Raw genomic sequence first — 21,828 nt, forward strand, 5'->3', positions numbered from 1 at the left:
CAGTGAAGGGTGGGCGCTGGTGGGCGGCAATGACAGAGAGAAAAAACCTCACATAAATGGTAATTCCATTGCACTCGTTATGTACAAATCCAATCAATTATTCAGGTAAAATGCAATTCAATATTTAGAAGTGTATATCATTTCGAGTGGCTATAAGTACAGTTATAGCAAAAAGAAATACACAAAAATGCTGTTTTTCAGAAAGATTTCCTCTTTTATTCCAAGAAAAAAAAAGTATTTTCATCCCAAACAAGAAAAGAAAATAAAACAAACTTATATTAACCAATCATTAAGAGGATAAGTATGACCATTTTTATATATTTTTTCTTCTTGTTTTCTATGATGATATTGGTTGTGTTCAATTAAACATGCAACTAAATAAGTCCAATGATGGTGTCTATGGTATTAGAAAGGAAGGGGGTGGAGTCTGATTATGCTGGATCTTTATTGGTAAGTGTGGAGAGGCAGAGATGGATGATAGGGAGAAGGAGGAGAGAAGACTGGATGGTTACATGATGACGTTTGGATTTTTCCCCGTTCTGCCACCTTCCTTCCAGGGGACGTTGTGTGTGTGCTTGATCCCCTTTATCAACTGCTGTCTGGAGAGGGTTCTCTATGCATTGAGTTCTTCTTCATGCTGTCGAGGTACTCTTGTTGTGAAACGGCCAAGACTGAGGCCAGAATCTCATCATCCTCCCAGTCTGTTAAGCCTACACCATAGAGAAAGGAAAAAATACACATTCTAGCATTCTAATGTCAGAGGATTTTGAGGGGGAAAAAATCTGGTAGTTATTTGAAATCAAGAGGGGTATTGGAATTACTAGTTTATAAAATATTGTTAGTTGCTGTTTATATTCTGCACATTAGTGACAGTGGTTAACATAGATTTAGTTTGGGTTGAAAAATCTTGTACACAAATACAAATGTGGCAGTATATGCACCCAATCACGACCCAGCCAATATGAGAGGGAGGAAATTTCAGGTGAAGTGCATCCGTTTTCAGCTTTGCTCCGGCACCACAACCTTGTTTCATGTTTCTACTATTCTACGTTTTTACAATTCTTCTTCTGATTTCCTGTTTGTTGTCCTTTCAGATACAGAGTTGCTAAGCGATAGAATATACCATCATGAGAAATTATCATTAATAAAAATACATGTCCTATGGTGACCAAAATACTTTAAAGCTACATGTATGTATAACTGATAGGTGCACACACAGTTTTTTTAAATGTACATTATGTACATTTGAACTTATTTTGTCTGTAATGTATTTTTCGTTATGTGTCGGAACCCAGTAAGATTTGCTTTCGCCATTGGCGTTGGCTAATGGGGATCCTAATAAATCGAATAAAAAAATAAACATTATGATGATACACTGTAACCTACCTATCCTATCATTAACATTTGAAAGTTATGTCAAATAAAACAAACATTTCCACTAATCTCTAGCATACATATGTTGTTATTCAAGTGTCTTCAGTCCAGCAGCAGCTACAGCACCGTGCTTTCACAACAGAGGATGTGTAATAACACTGTCTAGAACACTGTGATTGATATGCCTTATGTTAAGGATTGCAGCTAGTGTTGAAAACTATCCCAAGCGAAATATTATATCTCAAACTGAACATACTACCCATTCTATGAATAACATAACATACAACAGCAGTAACTGCCCTAAGGGGAGTAATACAGTCGTTTGAACTTAATTGAATGCATTCAATTGAGTAAGTCTTTAAGTAAAGAAAGAGCAAGTGATTATCTTACCAAAGGCGGTGGGTGACATTTCTTTCATGATAGCACGGTACTCCAGGGCCGGGTACAGAGACTTCAGAGAGGAGGTGGGTCTATCAGGCCCAACACAAGCCTGGTTGCTGGGACCTAGAGTAGAGGGCAGAGAGACATTCCCATCATGAGACAAAGATGGAACCCTATGATTCCAATGTTCATTTGATTCACAACCCTCTCAGTTGATTCATGACACTTCTGATGGTTTGTCACAGTGACGAACCTGGGGCACAAGGTGAAGGGGGCTTGGACATGTGGGCTGCCCCAGCAGGGGAGGGAGGCTTGTTGCTTGTGTCTGAGTGAGAGGGGTCAGTGTTCTCCGGTGAGGGAGCTGAGCTGCGCTGCCGGGGCGAGCGGGCACTCCACTCCTCCAGACCACTAGAAGATGCTGCGGTGGCCGAGCTGCAGGTGGCACTAGCCTTTCGGGGCTGGGAGGAGAGGGAAACATGGACCTCATTAAAACACATGCCAGCTGCTGCAACACTTCAATACTGGACACTAGATTCATATGAACCAAATGTGGTACTATTGTCTTTCTAAGAAGGATGTCACTGAATTGCTCTTTAATCTGCCATGTACTTCCAAGTTCTCTCTCACCTGGCGTGCCTGCTTCTCTTGGTCCTGGAGCCACTGCAGGTAGGACTCCCTGGCCACCTGCTCCTCAATGGCCTCGTTGGTGGCCTCCCAGTCCGTGGCTCTCTTCTTGTCCTCCAGCATCTGCTGCTCGATCCATGACTCCTCAGAGGTCTTTATAGCGTTCTTCATAAGTGACTGGTCTACATACTGCTGGGATGGAGGGAGAGGACAAAGGTCACTAACTGGACATAAAACTGAAAAAAATAGTTACATATCGGGATATTATTTCTGATGATATATCATATCGACAATATCATTTTTGCACTAGTTGGCTGGGCCTGCATGAAAACTCAATTTTTAAAATAGGGATCCAAACTCATTTTCTCATGGCTCACTCTCTTGTGAGAGTGCCTCACTCTCTTTTCTCACTCTCTCTCTCTTGTCCCTCTGCAGCAGACATATGGTGAGCAATATGCACATATAGAATCATGAGAATAGCATTACATATCGCATTGGCACCTAAGTATCGTGATAATATCGTATCATGAGGTCCCCGGCAATTCCCAGGCCTAGGGGACAATGTGTAACGACCAAGTAACAATGTGTAACGACAAAGACAAACTCTTTAGATCGTTCACACCTTATCAAGGAGATTTGACAAGTTTAGTCTGCTGGCTATCAAGAGAATGTTTTGTTATCCGTCTAGAAATGACTCCAGCTCTTTGATATCTTTGTCCATGCGCGCATTAGTAAGAGACAATCAGGACACTCAGAATTTAGCAAATGGAAAAACTGCCTCTAGCCTTTCTGGGAAAGCATGCCGTTTCCTAATCTAATGCTTAATGGAGATGGCTAGGTGTGTGGCCCTCTATGTGGGAGCTCCGCCCATGGAAGACAACATGTCCTTAGTGCCTGAACAATCCAACTGCACAGTCTGTTCCCCATAACGTCATGGTCCTCTGCCCTGCTCAATATGATGAATGAGACCAATGCACAAAGTTCACAGCTAGTTCCCAACTAACAACTCCTTAGGCCTACCGATAACATCTGATGTGCTTCTAAAGCACTTTGAGTACCCAAGATACCTCAACAGTACCACCGTTATCTAGCTAGCACTCCGTGACAACCGCAATGTGAAGCTGTTTACTGACAACAAATTAGACTAAGACAATATGTTTTTCCTTTACAAATTAGAAAGTTTAACACATCCTAATTTATGTGTTGTAATCAAAACACTGTCGCTTCTAACTGGCTCAAACATCTGCCAACATTTAACCAATAACAATACAAAACAGGAATCTTCAATAAATACAATATACATCAACAAACAGCTATTCTGTTGAGTGCTACAGTGGTTTTCCTGGCCAGGGAGCTCTGGCTAGTGTTTTCTAATTACTGTGGGTCATTCACCATGATGCGCTGCTTGTTGATCATGGTAGTGTTATCATTAGGCATCTCAAGACAAACAGCACAGTGTACTGCTAATAGGCTCCTCCAGAGAGACGGGGACATGTGGAATGTTGCCCCTCTCTGAGCTCAGCCTCCCTTCCTTTGATGTGTATGTGTTCTGAAAGTGGGACACTCCAAGCCACACGCTCCCGTCTCGCAGGGATCTTAAGCTATGATGACCCAAAGACTGTCACCTCTCTCCCACTTTTCCACTCTGACTGAGTGTGCCTGGCTGCCTGACTGTGTCTGGATGGACCCATGGACGTCATCCATTTCGTCAGGGGAAAGTCACAAGATCTCTGAATGATTCAGTTATGAAAGATTTCAATTGCACTATTACACAACCAACGCAGCATCCAAAAAGCCTTTATAACTTTATGTGGCTAATCAACTTAGTCAAATTTGATAACCACCTGTTTAAGACAGGAAAAGATAACAACACTAACAGCAATGCTAGGCAGCTGCTAATTGGTTAATGTCAATAAATCACCAATAATCATGACCTCAACTTAAACTACTCGTCACTGAAATGACACTGCAATGTGAGATGCGTCTGTGACTCAGAGGCATTGCAGGCTGCCAGCTGGAACATGTCAATGCACTGAAAAGCAACGATTAGGCAACCGTGCTTTCAAACAATCCTTTAGCGTGACAGAGGGGTCAACTGAGTCACACTCAGGAAGAAGACAGTCACACCGTCGTAAACTGGGCCAACATCTCTAGCATCGTAAATCAAGGTGAATCAAGGGAACCTAATGAAATTCTCCAGAACACACATTTAACCTTTATTCTGACAGGGAGCCATGCTGAGACCAAGGTATCTTATAGCTGAGCCTACATAACACTCTACCAGTTGTCCTCAAATGGCATGTTTTATACATCTAAATACTGTTTTTATTTTCTAGTAATGTAACAACCACAAGGATATATTGCCCACTTCAGTGTTAAATCCCATAGACAAGATGTAGGTACCCACCCCTGGTTTTAAAGCAGGAAGCCCAAGGCCTACTCCAATTGTCGCTTTGTTGGGGTTCACCACAGAGTTGTAGTGAATGTTACGATGGTAGCTGACTCTGATTGGTTCGTCATTGTTTTGATGAATGCCATGGAACGTGTTGATTGGTTCTGGAAGAGAGGGAAAAAAAGAGTTAACAGAACCAGAATGTAGTGCACTACTATGTCCACACTTATTTGATTTAAAACACAAATGCCCAAATGGTCTAGATTTTAATCAATAATAAAATGTCAGTCCTGTTTGAAAAACAGTCCAATGACTCACAGGAGTACCTATTAGTAATCTCTTTCAAGTAGGCCTACACATCAAAGGCCATAAAACTCAAAAATTGCAAACTGTATACAGTAATAATAATATATGCTATTTAGCAGTCACTTTTATCCAAAGCAACTTAGTCATGGTTACATAAATCTTTACGTATGTGTGATCCTGGGATTCGAACCCACTACTACCCTGGCGTCTTGCTCTACTGACTGAGTTACAGAGGACCTACCAGAGGGCCATTAGCTCTGATAACAATGCACCTGGCATGGCCCACTACAGAAAAACACACCTGTGCCCTCCTGGTAAACTTCCACTGGTCGATTGTACATCTCTGCCATAGCCTGCATCTCGATATGGTTCCCGTGGCAGTTGTTTTTCCTCTTCCTGTTGATGTACGTGGTGAAGTCTTCCGTCACGTAGTTCGAAAAGTAGTCTGCATTTTTCGTCTGAAATTAGAGTACACATTTTCATTATGAAAAATCCCAACAGGTGAAATTTACCTGGTCACCAAAGAAAGAAGAAAACTTACCAAGTAGTCCATGCAGTGTTTACGGACAACTTCATGCATATCTTGGTCTCCATATACTTGATCAGCTGCAAACAAGAGGGAATTAGGTGTTACAACAAAATGCAATTATACATCTTTCTGACGAAGCCTAGATGAAATTAATACGTATGGAAGTAGCATATGACTGACAAAGTATAACAAAGTACGATTAATGCAATTGTATGTCATTTACCGTTCTCAGTCAAACATTTGGACACACCTACTCATTCCAGGGTTTTTCTTTATTTTTTACTATTTTCTACATTGTAGAATAATAGTGAAGACATCAAAACTATGAAATAACACATTTGGAATCATGTAGTAACCCAAAAAAGTGTTACATCTAAATATATTTGAGATTCTTCAATGTAGCCAGGTCATCTGATGCAGCACTCCATCACTCTCCTTCTTGGTCTTGGGTCATTGTCCTATTGAAAAACAAATGATAGTCCCACTAAGCACAAACCAGCTGGGATGTCGTATTGCTGTGGTAGCCATGCTGGTTAAGTGTGCCTAGAATTCTAAATCCCCACACCTCCTCTTCCGTGCTTCATGGTAGGAACTACACATGCAGAGATCCTTTGTTAACCTACTCTGCATCTCACAAGACACAGCGGTTTGAATCAAAAATCTCAAATTTGAACCAAACGACAGATTTCCACCTGTTTAATGTCCATTTCTTGTGTTTCTTGGCCCAAGCAAGTCTCTTCTTATTGGTGTCCTTCAGTAGTGGTTCCTTTGCAGCAATTCAACCATGAAGGCCTGATTCACAGAGCCTCCTCTGAACAGTTGATATTGAGATGTGTCTGTTACTTGAGCTCTGTGACACCTGAAGAAACTTTCAAAGTTCATTACATTTTCCTAATTAACTGACCCTCCCGGCTTAAGGTAATGATGGACTGTCGTTTCTCTTTGCTTATTTGAGCTATAATATGCCATAATATGGACTTGGTCTTTTACCAAATACGGCTATCTTCTGTATACCACCTCTACCCAGTCACAACACAACTGATTGGCTCAAATGCATTAAGTTAAGAAATTCTACAAATGAACTTTTAACAAGGCACACCTGTTAATTGAAATGCATTCCAGGTGACTACCTCATGAAGCTGAATGAGAGAATGCCAAGAGTGTGCAAAGCTGTCATCAAGGCAAATGGTGGCTACTTTGAAGAATCTCAAATATAAAATATATTTTGAGTTTATCAACATTTGGTTTGGTTACTACATGATTCCATATGTTATTTCATAGTTTTGATGTCTTCACGATTATTATGCAATGAAGAAAATAGTAAAAAATAAAGAAAAACCCTTGAATAAGTAGGTGTGTCCAAACTTTTGACTGGTACTGTAATCAATATGAATCTTTCGGACTATTTTATTAAAGCAGGTGCAAATGCTTTATCATCAGTATTGCACATTTGAATGCATAAAATGGTAGATTGACTATAAAGGGGTATTTTGGCGGGCTTTCTCTGTGGTTGCATCCCCAGCTATACGTGATCTATATAGAGAGATGAGTTGAGTCACTTGTATGATCCACATATGTAAACAAAACTAAAAGGTTTCTTCTCCAAAGACCCCCCTTTCCTCAACCAGCGCAAAATATGCAAATGAGCACCCGATTCAGTCTTCATTCCGGCAAGTCACATGGTAATGTAGGCCGCAAAGATTCTGAGAAACTCTTAGTCAATTTCCTCTTTCTCAGCATCAACCTGCTTAACCAGGGCAGGAACAGAAATACATGTAGCAAAAATGGCTATGGAAATAGAATAACAGTAAAAACCTATCTTACTTCCCACCACCAAACATATATTTTTTTACTAAATACATCTATAATGCAAACTAAAAAGAGTAAACAGCCTCAATGTTTTAACCTGAAGGGTGGTTATTAAAGTCTTTGAAAAATGTCAGTTCCAAAATGTCAATATTGACAACGTAGTCCTGAATTAAAAAAAAAAAACATAAGTGCTTTGAAGCTTGTGTATGACTAGCACAAAATATTCTAGTTCCCTTGTGACTGAATGTTCTCATGGCAAGATGTGGCACTGGCAACACTCCAAGTGGCTAGTGTTGGATGGAGGGCACATTTTCTGGCAGGTCCAGTTTGTCATTATGCCTCAGCAACACGCCTGAATGAGCTGCTCGTGGTGTTCCTGACCTTCAACATGTTCCTCACTGTCACTCTGGACAGAGTCAGATTTAAACAAATAGGCCTACAATACAGATGTATGGATGTTTAAATATCATTCAGCAGCCTGTGACCTACTGGTTTAAAGAAGTGGTGGAGAATTAGGCTTGAGGAGACGAGTCACATGTTTGACTGCTTTCAGTACCCAATTCCCCTGATGAGGTTGAGATGTAATGGTCTATGAACCAAGTGAACTCCAGTGAAGTATGACATGGACAGGTGTAGGAGGGCTGTATGAGATGGGGAATACCCCCAAACCCATTGGTGTAAATCTGACTCATCTGCCAAAAATCCCATTCTCATGAGATCTTTCCACTGCACGTTTCAGTTCTGAACAAAACAGATGCTAGGACCTCATTTAGTTATGTGGTTGATTTGTCATGTAGCCTTCAGCCATTTTCTAAAATAACAAAAATCATCAATGAAGAGTACAAAGGGTCTGGTATCTCAGATTATTCTGGCAATTCTCACATATAAACTTCATTAGAAGGATGGATGTTTGAAATGCTTTTTACATTTGTATCACAAACCATTTTTTTGAAATCCATGATGAAAGTGGCCATTTTAAGCCCTTTTTAGACCTGTACATGCCTCCTGTAAGACCCTCTGATCTGTGAACTGTACACGATACAGACATCTTAGTGTCATTATATTCCTTATAGCAGTGGACACCAACCTTTTCTGAGTCAAGATCACTTTCTCAGTCAAAAAGCAAGCAGAGATCTACCGCTCAGATTGTTTTAAACATAACTTATATTTTTTTTACTTATTACTATTAACCTAATAAAACAGTTCTATGTGAATGAGGTTTGTGCATTAGGCCTAATACATTATCACAGCATATTGGCTATATGCCTGGCCACACAATATTGTTCTTCTCAAACCATATTTCAAAACTCAAGCTTTGATTACAAAATAGATCAGTTGGTGTAGCACTTGCAAGGCACAGCTGAGCATAAATTTAAATAATTATCTTTTTTATTTTAATGGAGTGATGGTACCTGCATCTAATGGTCATGGTGCTTTCAAGACAACTGAAAAAAACAAGGTCAAATCATGACGTCAGTGATCTTCAAGTCGGAGGTCTAGAAAGATGCCAGAGTTTCCAACATTGAATTCCCGAGTTGGATGACCGTTCAAAACCATTTCCCCCCAGTCGGATCTCACCCCCCCCCCCCACCCCTCTGAATTCCCAGTTGTCTGCAACCCGACATTAGTCTCAGCTGAAGGGCGGGCGAGAGCGGCAGAGGGTCCGCCTCTCACGGTCCCTGCTCTCTCCTTCCTATGGTGAGACTGACCAGAGAGAGGGGAAAGCGCCTTCCACCTGAAGGTGAAGTCTAGTCGCACCGCATGTTGTAGATTGAACAACAATGACTAGCTACGGATTCAGAAATGATGTTTGGAGATGAGTAAGTGAGTTAAAGAGATCGTCACGTGTCTGTCTTGGGAATGAGAGCAGAGGAAGAGCGGCATATGTTATAATCCAATCGTTGCAACAGGCTCAACCGATACCCCGCCCGTTTCTTTACAGACAGAAGAAATAGCCAACAGTCATTTATCACACACAGTGCTTCACACTGTTTGAATGAAAGAGAGATGTGTGTTGGCAGCTGAAATAGTTTTTTTGTTCTTCTTCCGATCATGGACAATAAAAAAATTCAAAAAATAGACTTGTGTCATAATCATATTCGGAAAATTCATATCAGTAACGATACTTGTTTTGTCCGAGTACTCGGCACATGCCTACCATTTACCATTCACGGTGCTCATAAAATGGATTAGAACTTCGGAATTTGCAGAGCCCACTCCGGAAATGTGATGTACTTGTAGAGTATATTGTTCTAAACAAAACCTCTAAAAATGAACAATCTAAAAAAGGGTAGTCTGAGATATATCATTCATGTATAAATGTGTATTTCAGAATCTAGACATACTCCATATAAGAACTATAGTGACACCAGGATGTATCATGTACAGATCACAGGGTCTTACAGGAGAATGAAGAGGTCTGAAAAGGGGCCTAAAATGGCCACTTTCATCATGATAAAAACAGAAAAACTAGTAATATAAATGTAAAATTAAAAAAACATTCTTCCTCCCAATGAAGTTTCTATGTGAGAATTACCAGAACAATCTGAGATATTGTACCAAGAATATCCCCCCAAAGCAACCTATCAGTGGGTAGGGTTGGTGAATATGACGAACTGGGGTTTGATGCCTGTCAGAAAACATGACCAGGCAACTGGTCAATGAGGAGGAGACTGACGAGAAAAACGGAAGAGGAAGAAATTCTATGTGCAAGATTACTGAGAAAATAGCTGAATAGATAGGCTACATTTCACAAGAAGAGACCAACACCACACAGAGAACCAGAAACCACATGCATACTAGCTACAACCAAGCGATAATGCAATGCTGTGTAAGTAACCAATGAGTGCATTTCTAAGAAAGGGGCAGGGCTCTATGCAGATCTAGAGACAGGCAGATTAGTTTGGTTCCTACCCTGCTGGTCTGTCAACGGTTGATAAAGTTTATCTAAATGATGCATAAATTACTCTTAAGTCACCCGTCAATGGAGAACAAGCACGTGAATAAAGAAATCTGCTCTTCACTGGAATCATATCGGCAAGGCCTGACGTTGCTCCCATTGTGTCTTCATGCAGCGAGTTGTGGAAAGATAGAAAAAAAACACAGTGTGCAGTGTTTTGCCAACTCAAAACAGTATTGGAGTAGGCTGTAATAAGACATGCTACTAAAAGATCCTTAGAGACTGCTTCACTCACGCTACTCTGGCCAGGAAACAAAATAATAAGGTCTGAGGGCAGAATCAACTCAAGAAGATGAGTTGAGAGCAGATATTGAATGCTATGAACGGCCCTGTATTCATACCATTTCCGACACCACAGTTGAGTGGGCATACAAAAAAAACTAGAAGAAGAACGTTTTAGGGTAAGGTAGCCCAGCCAGTCAGATGCAGGTGAATCATGGCTACCATTGTTGATGTTTTGCTACTGAATACTGACCCACTGAATGATCCTGGAAGAGATGAACACCACTGTCACAGTCAAAGGCAGAGCAGTGTAACCTATTTGACAATGATACTGCCAGGTTCCAGTGACCTGTTGTATTTGACCGGACATCTCCAACTTGAACTTTGCTCTTTAAACATAAACAGATCAATAGCCCCCTACCTATGTCAACTGCATTCAACATCTAATCACAGATTAGGCCTACCTACTACCGTCTGATCTTTTGAGCTAAAATTACACTGCGGCCTCAATGCTCGCTTCAGTGTAATTCTTACCCGAATTAGACTTCCTCAATCAGGCTGCTAGGCCTAAAACTGGATGAAAGATTACTTAAAGCCTCACTTGTAAGGGCTTATTCTGTCATTATACCCCTTTATCTCTGTCTTCACCATCATCTAACAGTTCAGAACCATTTCAATATGGAAAAGTTCAAACTTACTAGCTCTGAATTACTAAGCCCAGCGTGTGTGTGTGTGTGGGGAGGGTCCCACGTGTTGTGTGTGTGTGTGGGTGTGTGGGGGGTCCCACGTGTTGTGTGTGTGTGTGTGGGTGTGTGTTGTCTGTACTATTGCAACTCATAAGAGCAATGTGCAATTGGGTAAAAGGGCAAAGTGAGCAATGTGTGAACTTCAAAAAGTCCAAATTAACAATTATTACTTAAGATTAGCGTCACTTCTGAATCATAGTATGGCTTAAGATCATGAAGTATATTCTGATCAGACTGACTCTGGGGTAACATTTCAAAATGACAGTGGGGGGTGATCTCCAATCTTTCTCAATTTTTCAGACAGTCGTCTATGCTGGTTGGGATTATTGCAAAACTCTGCTTTTTCAGACCAGACAGACGAAAATGTGTAGACTCACTGTAACAGTAATTAAGCCAAAGGGCACCATATCTAAGTTCACCAGTACAGTGTGCCTTCACATTTTTCTCTCGCAAAAAAAAAAAAAAAAAAAAAAAAAGATCTTGCCAGTTGAAGTTTAATTTACACAGGTACAACTAGCGTCGCTCATGACCTCACTGTGAAAGGTCAAAGGCAACCAAATGTGCTGTCCTGACCGGTTACATGGGTAGTGTTTAGTGATCCTTATGAAATGTGTAGTCCTGAGGCCTGGAAGAAACACAGGGTCAACACAATGATCGACGTCTTTGGAATGCACCACAGAAAATCTTAACTCCAGTTTAGCTTCAAACTTTGCTCTACGTTTTTTTGAATAGACAAATAAAATGAGATCCTTAGTGGAGCAGCTTCAATGTTATCAAAGCTCAGCCAGTAGCCTTCATGCCAGTAATTTTATTACTATGAAAATGTGAGAGCATAATATCCAGATGCTCGTCAGCCTTCAGGCTGTGTGTTCAGTGGCTTGGGGAGTCGCAGGTACAAATCCTGAGCCTCCTGGGACACTCACTCACTTAGCAAAGAAAATATATTAACTGGCTTCTACCTCAGATTGTATGCCAAGTTGTTAAATACATTTTGTAAAACAGAGAGACCAGTCATAAACTTAATTTAGGCTATGTGGATTTGGAACTTTAAGAACTTTCTTTAAGAAGTTTAGACTATTTTAAAGCCCCTCTGGGCCTGTTAAACACAATGACAATGCACACGACTCTTTTCCTTAGTGGAGACCCCGTTACCGTGTCAACATTGTCAGTGAGGAATTTCAACCGCACCTTAACGCACAATGAAATCAAAGGACTGGGGAGAGGACTGCACAGAAGTCAATAACTAAGGCCTAAATGATAGCAGCAATATACAGGCCCTGCAGGGTCCTAATGGAGGGGAACCCATCAATGTTGTCATGGGAAAAAGTAGGAAATGAGAAGAGGCTATGGGTCTATCAATCAAGCCTGGTTCTCTGGATGACATCATTGTTGTTGTGCAGCAAGTGTCCATGTTTGGATTCATGGACAGACAATGCTAAACAAAAATACATTCACAGTGTAAAACACAAACAAAGGACATGTTAACTCACACCTGTCTTTTCTCTGGATGCCAGACAGAAAGAATCTCAATCATTTTGTTTACTACCACAGACAGAGAAACATTGAACACAACCTGATGGACACACAACCCAGAGTCACATGCAGCTGGAATGTGTTTTGCATAATTGAAGGCTTTCTCCGACAGGTTCATACACACACCTGAGAAATGAGATGACCTAGTCTCAACACACACAGGTTTAACTTGTTTCAGCCCTGGCATGTTAATGTGTAATTCACATTCCTACTTACAGACCGTATAGGATTGTGACTAGTGATAGTATCACTCACACCTGAGAATGCCACAAGGTTGGCGAGAATACTGCTGGAATGTTAATTGGTATGAAACCATGGCAATATAATTAGTAGGACATTCTGATCAAAGCAATGCTCCATGGTATGTGAACTGTCAGACATATTTGATTGATATTTGATTATCTTGTGCGATTGGCAACGAACAAAAACATACTAACTTTTGTTTGTCTCTTAGGCACACACACACAAAAAAAGTGTTTTAATAATAGTTAGTGGAATTGGGCTGTGTAGAGAAGAGATAGTCCTGGGAATGATAAGTGCTCGGCTGGGACTGTTAGTTCTGGCTCATTGGCAGTGTGCGTTCCAGTCTGTTAATCAAGAAAGGGTAGGGATCAAAAGCACAAAGGGTCTAGACGAGAGCTCCTTTTGCACAAGTGTCCCACTACCAACCAATTATCACAAAACAGGCTCGATATTGATGAGAGAAAGACAGTGACAATTAATTTATCCAATAAGTCCTCTCAATATTAGGGTCATTGCACCAATTCAGTGCATTTTGAGAAGTGTTTACATGTTTAATTATTTTTTTAACATTCTGTCATAAAGAGCTGTTGAACTTAATAAAAAAACACGTTCTAATTTCAGCAGGTTAAAAGGGAAAAGGAATTACTACAGTAATTGCCTATTAAGTGCCAAATAAAACTAACAGGGTTGACGATCTCATCTTAAATCAGTCATGAATCCCCGTGTGACAGGAGGAATGGAAGCTTGTTGCGTGCAACAAGGAGTTGCAATTGAATGCAAGCTTCACCCCCAAAAATGTATTAACATTTGGAACCTGTCCGTCTATGGTAACAGGGTTGACGTGTTCCACCAGAAAACACTAAACAAATACATGACCGGCTAAACTGCTTTTACACTATGATTTGACTATTAGATGTTCAATGTTGCTTTTGACTTTTTTTTTTTTAAAGGCATAGTTTCACCATATTAAAACAAGAGTTCAGTTCACAGAACAGGGTTGACTTTATAATGAGGGACAGACGTAAATGAATCACTAATCACATTAAATAAATAATGATCTTCAGAAATGCAACAAAATAACTAGGACTTTAAAATGATGGTGAAAACTGTGTGGATTAAGTGGGTGAAAGTCTTCCTAGAAGTCACAGAGGGTGCACTTTAAAAAGTCTTTATTAATATTACAAATCTGATTGATTGAATTCTCCATGTTATCTAAAGTAAAAGAGAACTTTGTTTTAATATAAAAGGCTTTTAAAATTCAACATTGGTGCACTATTTCTACTTAAAATATCACTATTTTCGTGGAATGCCCCATTAACCATTTTAATCTCACGGATATCAATTAAATGTGTCAACCAAAACAATACCAATGAAGTTCTATTATTCTGGCGCCAGTGTCAGGAAAATATTAACAGATAACCTAGATGGTTGACCAGGTGATTAGCTGCCTGGGTTAGAGTGGCCCACTCCCACATGTCCACACAAAGTTTACACACAGCTCTAATGTCAAGTTGATTTCCGCTATGCATTATTCTCTGCCAACAGAGCAAGGAAAGGGAACAAAGTGACTGAAAATCTCCAATTAATGAAAGGAGGAGTGAGGGTATTTAGGATACTCTTAAAAAAATATGTAATTATATTGCCTAATGAACAAAAAAAATATAAACGCAACATGTTCCATGAGTTGAAAAAAAAGATCCACAATCTTTTCCATATGCACAAAAAGCTTATTTCTCTCAAATTTTCAAATTTTGTGCACAACTTTGTTTAAATCCCAGTAAGTGATCATTTCTCCGTTGCCAAGATAATCCATCCACCTGACAGGTGTGACATATCAAGAAGCTGATTAAACAGCATGATCATTACACAGGTGCACCTTGTGCTGGGGACAATAAAATGTCACTAATTTGATTTGTTAATATGTGAAGTATTGCCATTGCATTTTATCAATGGCAATTTGATACCGTGGCGAGATCTTGAGGTCCATTGTCGTGCCATTTATCTCCCGCCATCACGTCATGTTTCAGCATGATAATGCACAGCCCCATGGTGCAAGGATCTGTACACAATTCCTAGAAGCTGAAAATGTCCCAGTTCTTCCATGGCCTGTATACCCACTCAGCATGTTTGGGATGCTCTGGACTGAGGTGTACGACAGCGTGTTCCAGTTCCCGCCAATATCCAGCAACTTCGCACCGCCATTGAAGAGGAGTGGGACAACATTCTACAGACCACAATCAACAAACAGACCAACTATGGAAAGTACATGTGTCGTGCTGCATGAGGCAAATGGTGGTCAAACCAGATACTGAATGGTTTTCTGATCCACGCCCCAACATCTTTATTTAAAGGTATCTGTGACCTACAGATGCTTATCTGTATTCCCAGTCATGTGAAAGCCATACATTAGGCCCTAATGAATTTATTTAAAATTGACTGATTTCCTTATGTGAACTATAACTCAGTAAAATCTTTGAAATTGTTGCATTTATATATTTTTTTCACTGTAGCTTAGCTTAGTTAAGCCATAATACATCACAGTTCAGAAGTCAGTAATGAATGATAATAGGTCTTTAAACATCTAGGTAAATTATACTCAGTGGACAGGGGGAGGGAGATATACCGGTTTACAAAAAGTGTGTTGTGGGTTAGATAGTGTTCCTGAGAGAAAGCATTGGTCTAAATGTGATCTGGCCACATCTGAAACCAAAGCAGAAACTACAGCATTGAGAAATCCCCACCACAACACATCAGGTGTGGACAGGGGTGAATTACGGTCAAATACAACTCACTTTCACACCACTGATGTAGAAAAACCACCTGCATGTCGTCTGTGTATTATTGTTACACTTTGATGGAGAAATTCATTTCTATGAAATGAAACTAGTTTAAGGCAAAACTTTAACTGAAGCGAATGGAGACCTTCATGACTTCACCTGAGAACCCTAGTTGTAAGTGAGGTGACTAAAAGAGCTGTATTATGTTTAAGAAGAGAGTGCTTTAGGTATTGTGGTTGCGTATTGCTGGGAGAGGAAGGATGCAACATTCCAATAACCCTCATTCAGTTGAGTGATATGTAAACAGTTGTAAAGCACACACAGTTGATGCATAAGAATACAGGATGTTTTACTGTTTAAATCTTCTCTTTAGCTAGGCCTGTATCCAGATCAAATAAAAATATTAACCAGAAAAACAAAGGCAAACACCTGAAGGCTTTAAACTAAAATAACAAACCTCCATCAGATTCCCAAATAATTTAGTGTAATGTTTTCCCATGGAGTGAGAAGAAACTAGGCCAGTCTTTTTGAGCACCTGGCTGAAGGGAAAGCGCTAGCCTCATTTCAGAACTGCTCTTATATAACCCCATTCTTGTTCAACTATCCCAATTGTTTGGGAATGGATTGATTTCATACAAGAAGTACTGGGAGTGTGAAGAGAAATGTAACTGGTGTGAATTCATAGATGTAGGTCAATATGAATGTGGTTTCCATCCATGCCTAAGGGTAATAACAAAGCTATGAGACCCAGATAAGAGGAGCCATTCTCAGTCCGTTCTGACACCTGCAGGTGGCCAGGTCATGGGATGCTCAATCGACAGAACACATTCAGGGAAACAATGCATTTTTTCACAACAATTCAGGAAGAAATGCGACAAAATAATGACAAAAATGAAAACCTTACAAGTAGGCCTAAACAACGTTTTTGGGGTCAAGAAATAGTATACATAAGTAATTCATTTTTTAAAAACACATGAACTGGAAGCATTAAAATTGCCCCTGTGCTTTTTGACAGGGTTCATACAGTCACAGCGTCATTGAATCCACTATGAATAACCATGGTAAAGTAGCGCCATCTAGTGGCATAAACGGAAATTGGTTGGCATTGCTCTTTACCAAATTATACCTTGATTTTAGTTCAATGTCTGGTAGACAAAATGCAGGCTAACGATACCAATGTCAAAAACATGTGCATAACATTCAAGCTCCTCCATGGAGTCCATTACTGACATTCTTTCAAAATTCTTTCCACATTTCATTGGAGCATTTCACATCACTGCAATCTTTGACATCGATTCATTAATTTCTTTATTTATAAAGCCCTTTTACAAAAACTACCACTGTACCTTACATCATTAATAATCTTAAAACATATGAATTACCACATCCAGTCTCAAGGATGGCTAACTCTGTAAATTCCTTCGGTCTCCACTGAGTTAGGTAAATCAGCTTTTAGGGTTTTTTTGCACTGTATTTGAGAAACAATGTTAACATTTCTCTTAAATTTGCTTCTACATCTGCATTGCTTGCTGTTTGGAGTTTTAGGCTGGGTTTCTGTATAGCACTTGGTGACATCTGGTAACGTAAAAGGGCTTTATAAATACATTTGATTTGACGTTTCGGTGCCTCTAGAGCAATTTAGACTGGTGATTGAGGACATTATTACTGATGAATGTTTTTGTTTATTTATGACCGTGTTTAGTTTCCGCTTGCATTTCGTATTTGATGCAGTTTAGTAATTTTTGTAATTCAGGGCTCTTCTGTAAAAGAGACCTTGGTCTCAGTATGACTCCCTGGTCAAATAAAGGTTTAACAAATGATCAGCACATCTTTGCTGTAGGTTTTATGTTGGATTGATCAAGTTCAAAGACAAGGCCTGGGTCCACTAGAGGGCAAATGAGAAGGCTGTCCACTTACCGACAGCTCTGAAGAGACATGCTCCGTCCTCTTTCATTTTTTTAATGACGAAGCCTTTCTTTTCCCCAAGCGCTTTCTCAAACCAGTGCTCCTGCTGAGAGAAATAGAACATCTGTAATTCAATGCAGTGGGTTATACAGGCAGGTCTATCCGACTACCATAGGAGGCAACCTTACATTAACGTCTCAAGTGTGCTTGTTGAAGTATTTTTGGAATAACATTCAAAGAGTGCAGATTAGGCTAAAATATAGTTTTAGCTACACATTTGTTTACAAAGTCTCCAATGACATTAAAGCAGACCTGTGTGCCAGCAAGGTGTGAGGTTGACGCCCTCTAGATGGGTAACAGCCAAAACTTTCTCAAATCATTGAATCATTTCGTCCAACTAGGGTTGAGCGATATCCAGTGGTGTAAAGTACTTTAGTAAAAGTACTACTTAAGTCGTTTTTGGGGGGTATCTGTACTTTACTATTTATATTTTTGGCAACTTTTATTTTACCAAATTCCTAAATAAAATAATGTACTTTTTACTCCATACATTTTCCCTGACACCCAAAAGTTCTATTTACATTTTGACAGGAAAATGATCCAATTCACACACTTATCAAGAGAACATCCCTGCTCATCCCTACTGCCTCTGATCTGGCGGACTCACTAAACTCAAATGCTTGTTTGTTTGTAAATTATGTCTGAGTTTTGGAGTGCGTCCCTGGCTATCCGTCAATAAAAAAGTACCTAGAAAATTGTACCTTCTGGTTTGCTTAATATAAGGAATTTGAAAGTATTTATACTTTTACTTTCAACACTTCAGTACATTTTTAGCAATTCTATTTACTTTTAGCAATTCTATATTTAAAACCAAATACTTTTTTACTTTTAGTCAAGTAGTGGTTTACTGGGTGACTTTCACTTTAATCATTTTCTATTAAGGTATCTTTACTTTTACTAAAGTATGACAATTGAGTAATTTTTCGACCACTGGCAATATCCAGATTTTCACACGTCATACCGGGGTATACGATATTACCGAAAGTGCACACAACGAGAGGTATTTTTTTTTTTTTACACCTGCACAAAACAATTTAGGTAATAGGGATCTTGATCCAGGAGGGGATTGAATGTCTCTGCTGTAACCTGGAAGCTTGATCACAACATCTTGACACTTCGCTAGCAAACCAAATGTGTCGCTGGAACCCTGAGCTGGATATCATTTATTTGACATCTTACATTTCTTATAGTTATACTTAACTTATAGTTATATAAACAGTGCACGCATCCCCACTGCCCCCGTGAGGCAGGGATGCCCCCAACCTCCCCAAAAAAACAGTTTTGAAAATCCTATGGTCGGTAATTTAAAATCCCCCGGGATATAGTCGAAATGGTATATCTGCCAAGCCAACGTCCAACTGAATTAAAGAAAATCCTTGTTTACCACACCATTACATTAATATGTTTGTTTCTAACTTATGTAGGCTAATTCATTAATGACAAGTTGTAGTATTAAGTTTGTCCTTTTCTTATCGAGAGGTAAAATACAAATATCCTCAAATGTCTTCAAAGCCAACCGTATGAGTAGGCCTATTAAACACATCCTTGGCTTAGTCTATTCACCTTATTCAAATCGATGTGTAACCTATTGCAATTATTTCATCCTTTTTAAAAGCAGAGGCCTAGGCTACATGGTTTTAAAAGACATTGTTTAAACAATTGTGTAAAACAAACAGCCTATATTTTGGGTTATGATGGAGTAAGACAGCTGTACTAATAAGTTCATGAGTATGTTCATGGCATTTTGATTCTTGAAGAAACAAATAGGACTAGGTATATCAATAATGGACATGACCACTGAAAAGGAGAAGTAGGCTTACTATTGCTGATTGAACAATTAAATAGGCCTACTTTCTGCGACGCTAGAACAACTGAAAATTCCTGGTTTATTAAATAGCATCCCTCATTTGTCACTGATCTGTCGTTCTGCCCCTGAACAGGCAGTGAACCCACTGTTTCTAGGCCGTCATTGAAAATAAGAATTTGTTCTTAACTGACTTGTCTGGTGAAATAAAGGTCAAATTAAAAAAATAAACAGCCTAGATATGTTCATAATGATGAACATTCAGTCAGAATAAGAAGCTATGATGAATTTCAAGAATACACTTATTTGAGATCGTTGAGCAACTCTATAATCTGTCAATTTCATTTTAGCCCTCTTTTTTAATGGATGAATATTACTGGTTTGCCTACACAAGCTTTTAATGCTACCACATCATATCATATTTAGCCAGAGATATTGCTATCCTGTAGCCTAACGCCATTTATTGACTAGCAGTAGAGCAAACAAACTGCTATTTGCACGTGAAAAAAGAATGGGATGCATTTGCTCCATTGTTTGTGATGCTGATAGTCTTTAATGCTAAGGCTTAATGAAAAGGTGCTGCATTATGACACCTGCTATGTAATAAAAACAAATGACTGGCATACAACAACAACAAATAGCTAGCTCATTATTTCTCCAAACGTTGAATACTTTCACATTCCATTTTAGATGACGCCTGAATTGATGTGGTTGATAGAACAGACCTGGATGGAAAAAGCAAATAACTTGTGACATTCAAAACATATACATTTTACCCGCTACTCCCAAACTGGTCATTTCTAGAACGCCCATTTAAAACCAATGTGCTACTGGTATTGCTTCATTTTGCAAAAAAAAGTCTGTGTGAAATAAACAGGAAGACATTTTAATAGAAATGTTCATTTAAATGGCTAGTTGCGGTACGAAGGTAGTGGTCACCCTGGAGGCCATGAGCTGAACTAATGAACTACATTTTACACAGCATTACCTGCTCCACTGTCGCTGGGTCCTCAGACTGCAGTCTCGATGCGTTCTCGTATTCATCTTCACTGTTGTAACCCGCACCTTCCTCCGAATCAGCACTAGGACCTCCACCGCCACCTCCAGCTACGCCGGGTGTTCCACCACCGGCCACCCCAGAGCAGGTTGCTTGCCGTCGCCTTTTACTCAGACCAGGCCCCGAGCAACAACTTCCAATTCCCCCACCACAACCAACGCTGCCTGACAGTTCTCCGCGTGTCCCAGCAACGCATGGTATTCCTCCAGTCCCATTACCATCCCCAGGTCCAACAGGAGACCCTGAAACCACGGGAGGGGGAGAGGCCTGCTGCGGCCGAGAGCTAGCTTCGTTCCGTCTATCCTCCCTTGTCGAAGGTGGAGCGGCTTGATAGGACCATGGTGGCGGCGAGGCCCTCGGTCTTGCACCTGTACGACCTCCGTGTGGATGTTGATGTGGGTCAGAGCCACTCCTTCTGTCAGTCTCGTCCGGGTGGTCCGAAACACCGACACTCGAGTTCGGCTTCTTCTTCGGAAGAATCGTCATGGTTGTCTGTTAGGGAGGGGGTCAACGGGGTGACGATTCCTTCTTTCCAGAATGTAGCTAGTAGGCCTACTTTGCCGTTAAGGCCGTCAGTTTTTGTGCAATATTCGACCTTAAACACTTAGGTTACAAAATATATCGATATCATCTGTTATTGGCTTTGTTTTCTGGGGATAGCTAGCTAGTTGAACAATAACAAACCGTCTCCCTCTTCCCGTCCTCCAAGCTCTCCATTCCCCACAAAACATCAACACAGATCTGACGACACAGGAACGTCACTTCCCTTGCAAGAGCTTTTTTTCAGGGTCTGTGCTACTCGGGATCCCTGGAACGTCCACATCCCCATTGAAGTTGACGTTTAAAAACGGTTAAGGTACGGTTAGGAAAGGTTTGTAGTTGAGGGGTTAGGAGATTAGGGTTGGACGTTTTCCTTCGTCAATGGTCTTTCTGGGTCGTCACCAGTTACCACAGCCCCAAAGTCCAAAACCCTGCCCATTTCTACCATTTATTTTCTTAAAATTGGATTTTAAACCTAACCTTGACCTTCACTTTAACCAAACAGCTAACCTTATACTTAACCCCAACCTTAAGTTTAGACTGAAAAGCTCATTTTAGTCTTTATGA

The 21,828-nt window shown here is 40.1% G+C and overlaps 1 protein-coding gene across 3 annotated transcripts; it reads right to left on the reverse strand.

Moving 5' to 3' along the window:
• Positions 1–191: 191 nt before the first annotated feature.
• On the reverse strand, positions 192–21,490 carry otud5a (OTU deubiquitinase 5a). 3 transcript variants are annotated; one of them, XM_035738066.2, is made up of 9 exons: positions 20,653–21,490; positions 17,813–17,903; positions 5,619–5,683; positions 5,379–5,535; positions 4,787–4,935; positions 2,383–2,571; positions 2,009–2,213; positions 1,765–1,878; positions 192–710 (listed from the first exon to the last, which is right to left on the reverse strand). In XM_035738066.2, exons 1-9 carry the CDS (start codon positions 21,205–21,207, stop codon positions 589–591), a joined length of 1,647 nt encoding a protein of 548 aa, XP_035593959.1. In that variant the 5' UTR covers positions 21,208–21,490; the 3' UTR covers positions 192–588. The 3 variants fall into 3 exon arrangements, with proteins under 3 accessions (XP_035593959.1, XP_035593957.1, XP_035593958.1); XM_035738064.2 differs by having other exon boundaries at positions 17,813–17,906; positions 20,653–21,488; XM_035738065.2 differs by having other exon boundaries at positions 2,383–2,568; positions 17,813–17,906; positions 20,653–21,485.
• Between the last annotated feature and the right edge of the window lie 338 nt (positions 21,491–21,828).

The sequence above is a fragment of the Oncorhynchus keta genome, chromosome 27 (genome assembly GCF_023373465.1).
Source record: "Oncorhynchus keta strain PuntledgeMale-10-30-2019 chromosome 27, Oket_V2, whole genome shotgun sequence".
Lineage (NCBI taxonomy): Eukaryota > Metazoa > Chordata > Actinopteri > Salmoniformes > Salmonidae > Oncorhynchus > Oncorhynchus keta.

Excerpts from the sequence above, each read along its gene's own strand:
- otud5a (XM_035738064.2), bottom strand. The coding sequence starts at position 21,207 with ATGACGATTCTTCCGAAGAAGAAGCCGAACTCGAGTGTCGGTGTTTCG. Across the intron at positions 5,536-5,618 it reads AACACTGCATGGACTACTTG|ACGAAAAATGCAGACTACTT; the intron begins GTAAGTTTTCTT and ends CTCTAATTTCAG. Across the intron at positions 2,214-2,382 it reads AAGAGAAGCAGGCACGCCAG|CCCCGAAAGGCTAGTGCCAC; the intron begins GTGAGAGAGAAC and ends CTCTCCTCCCAG.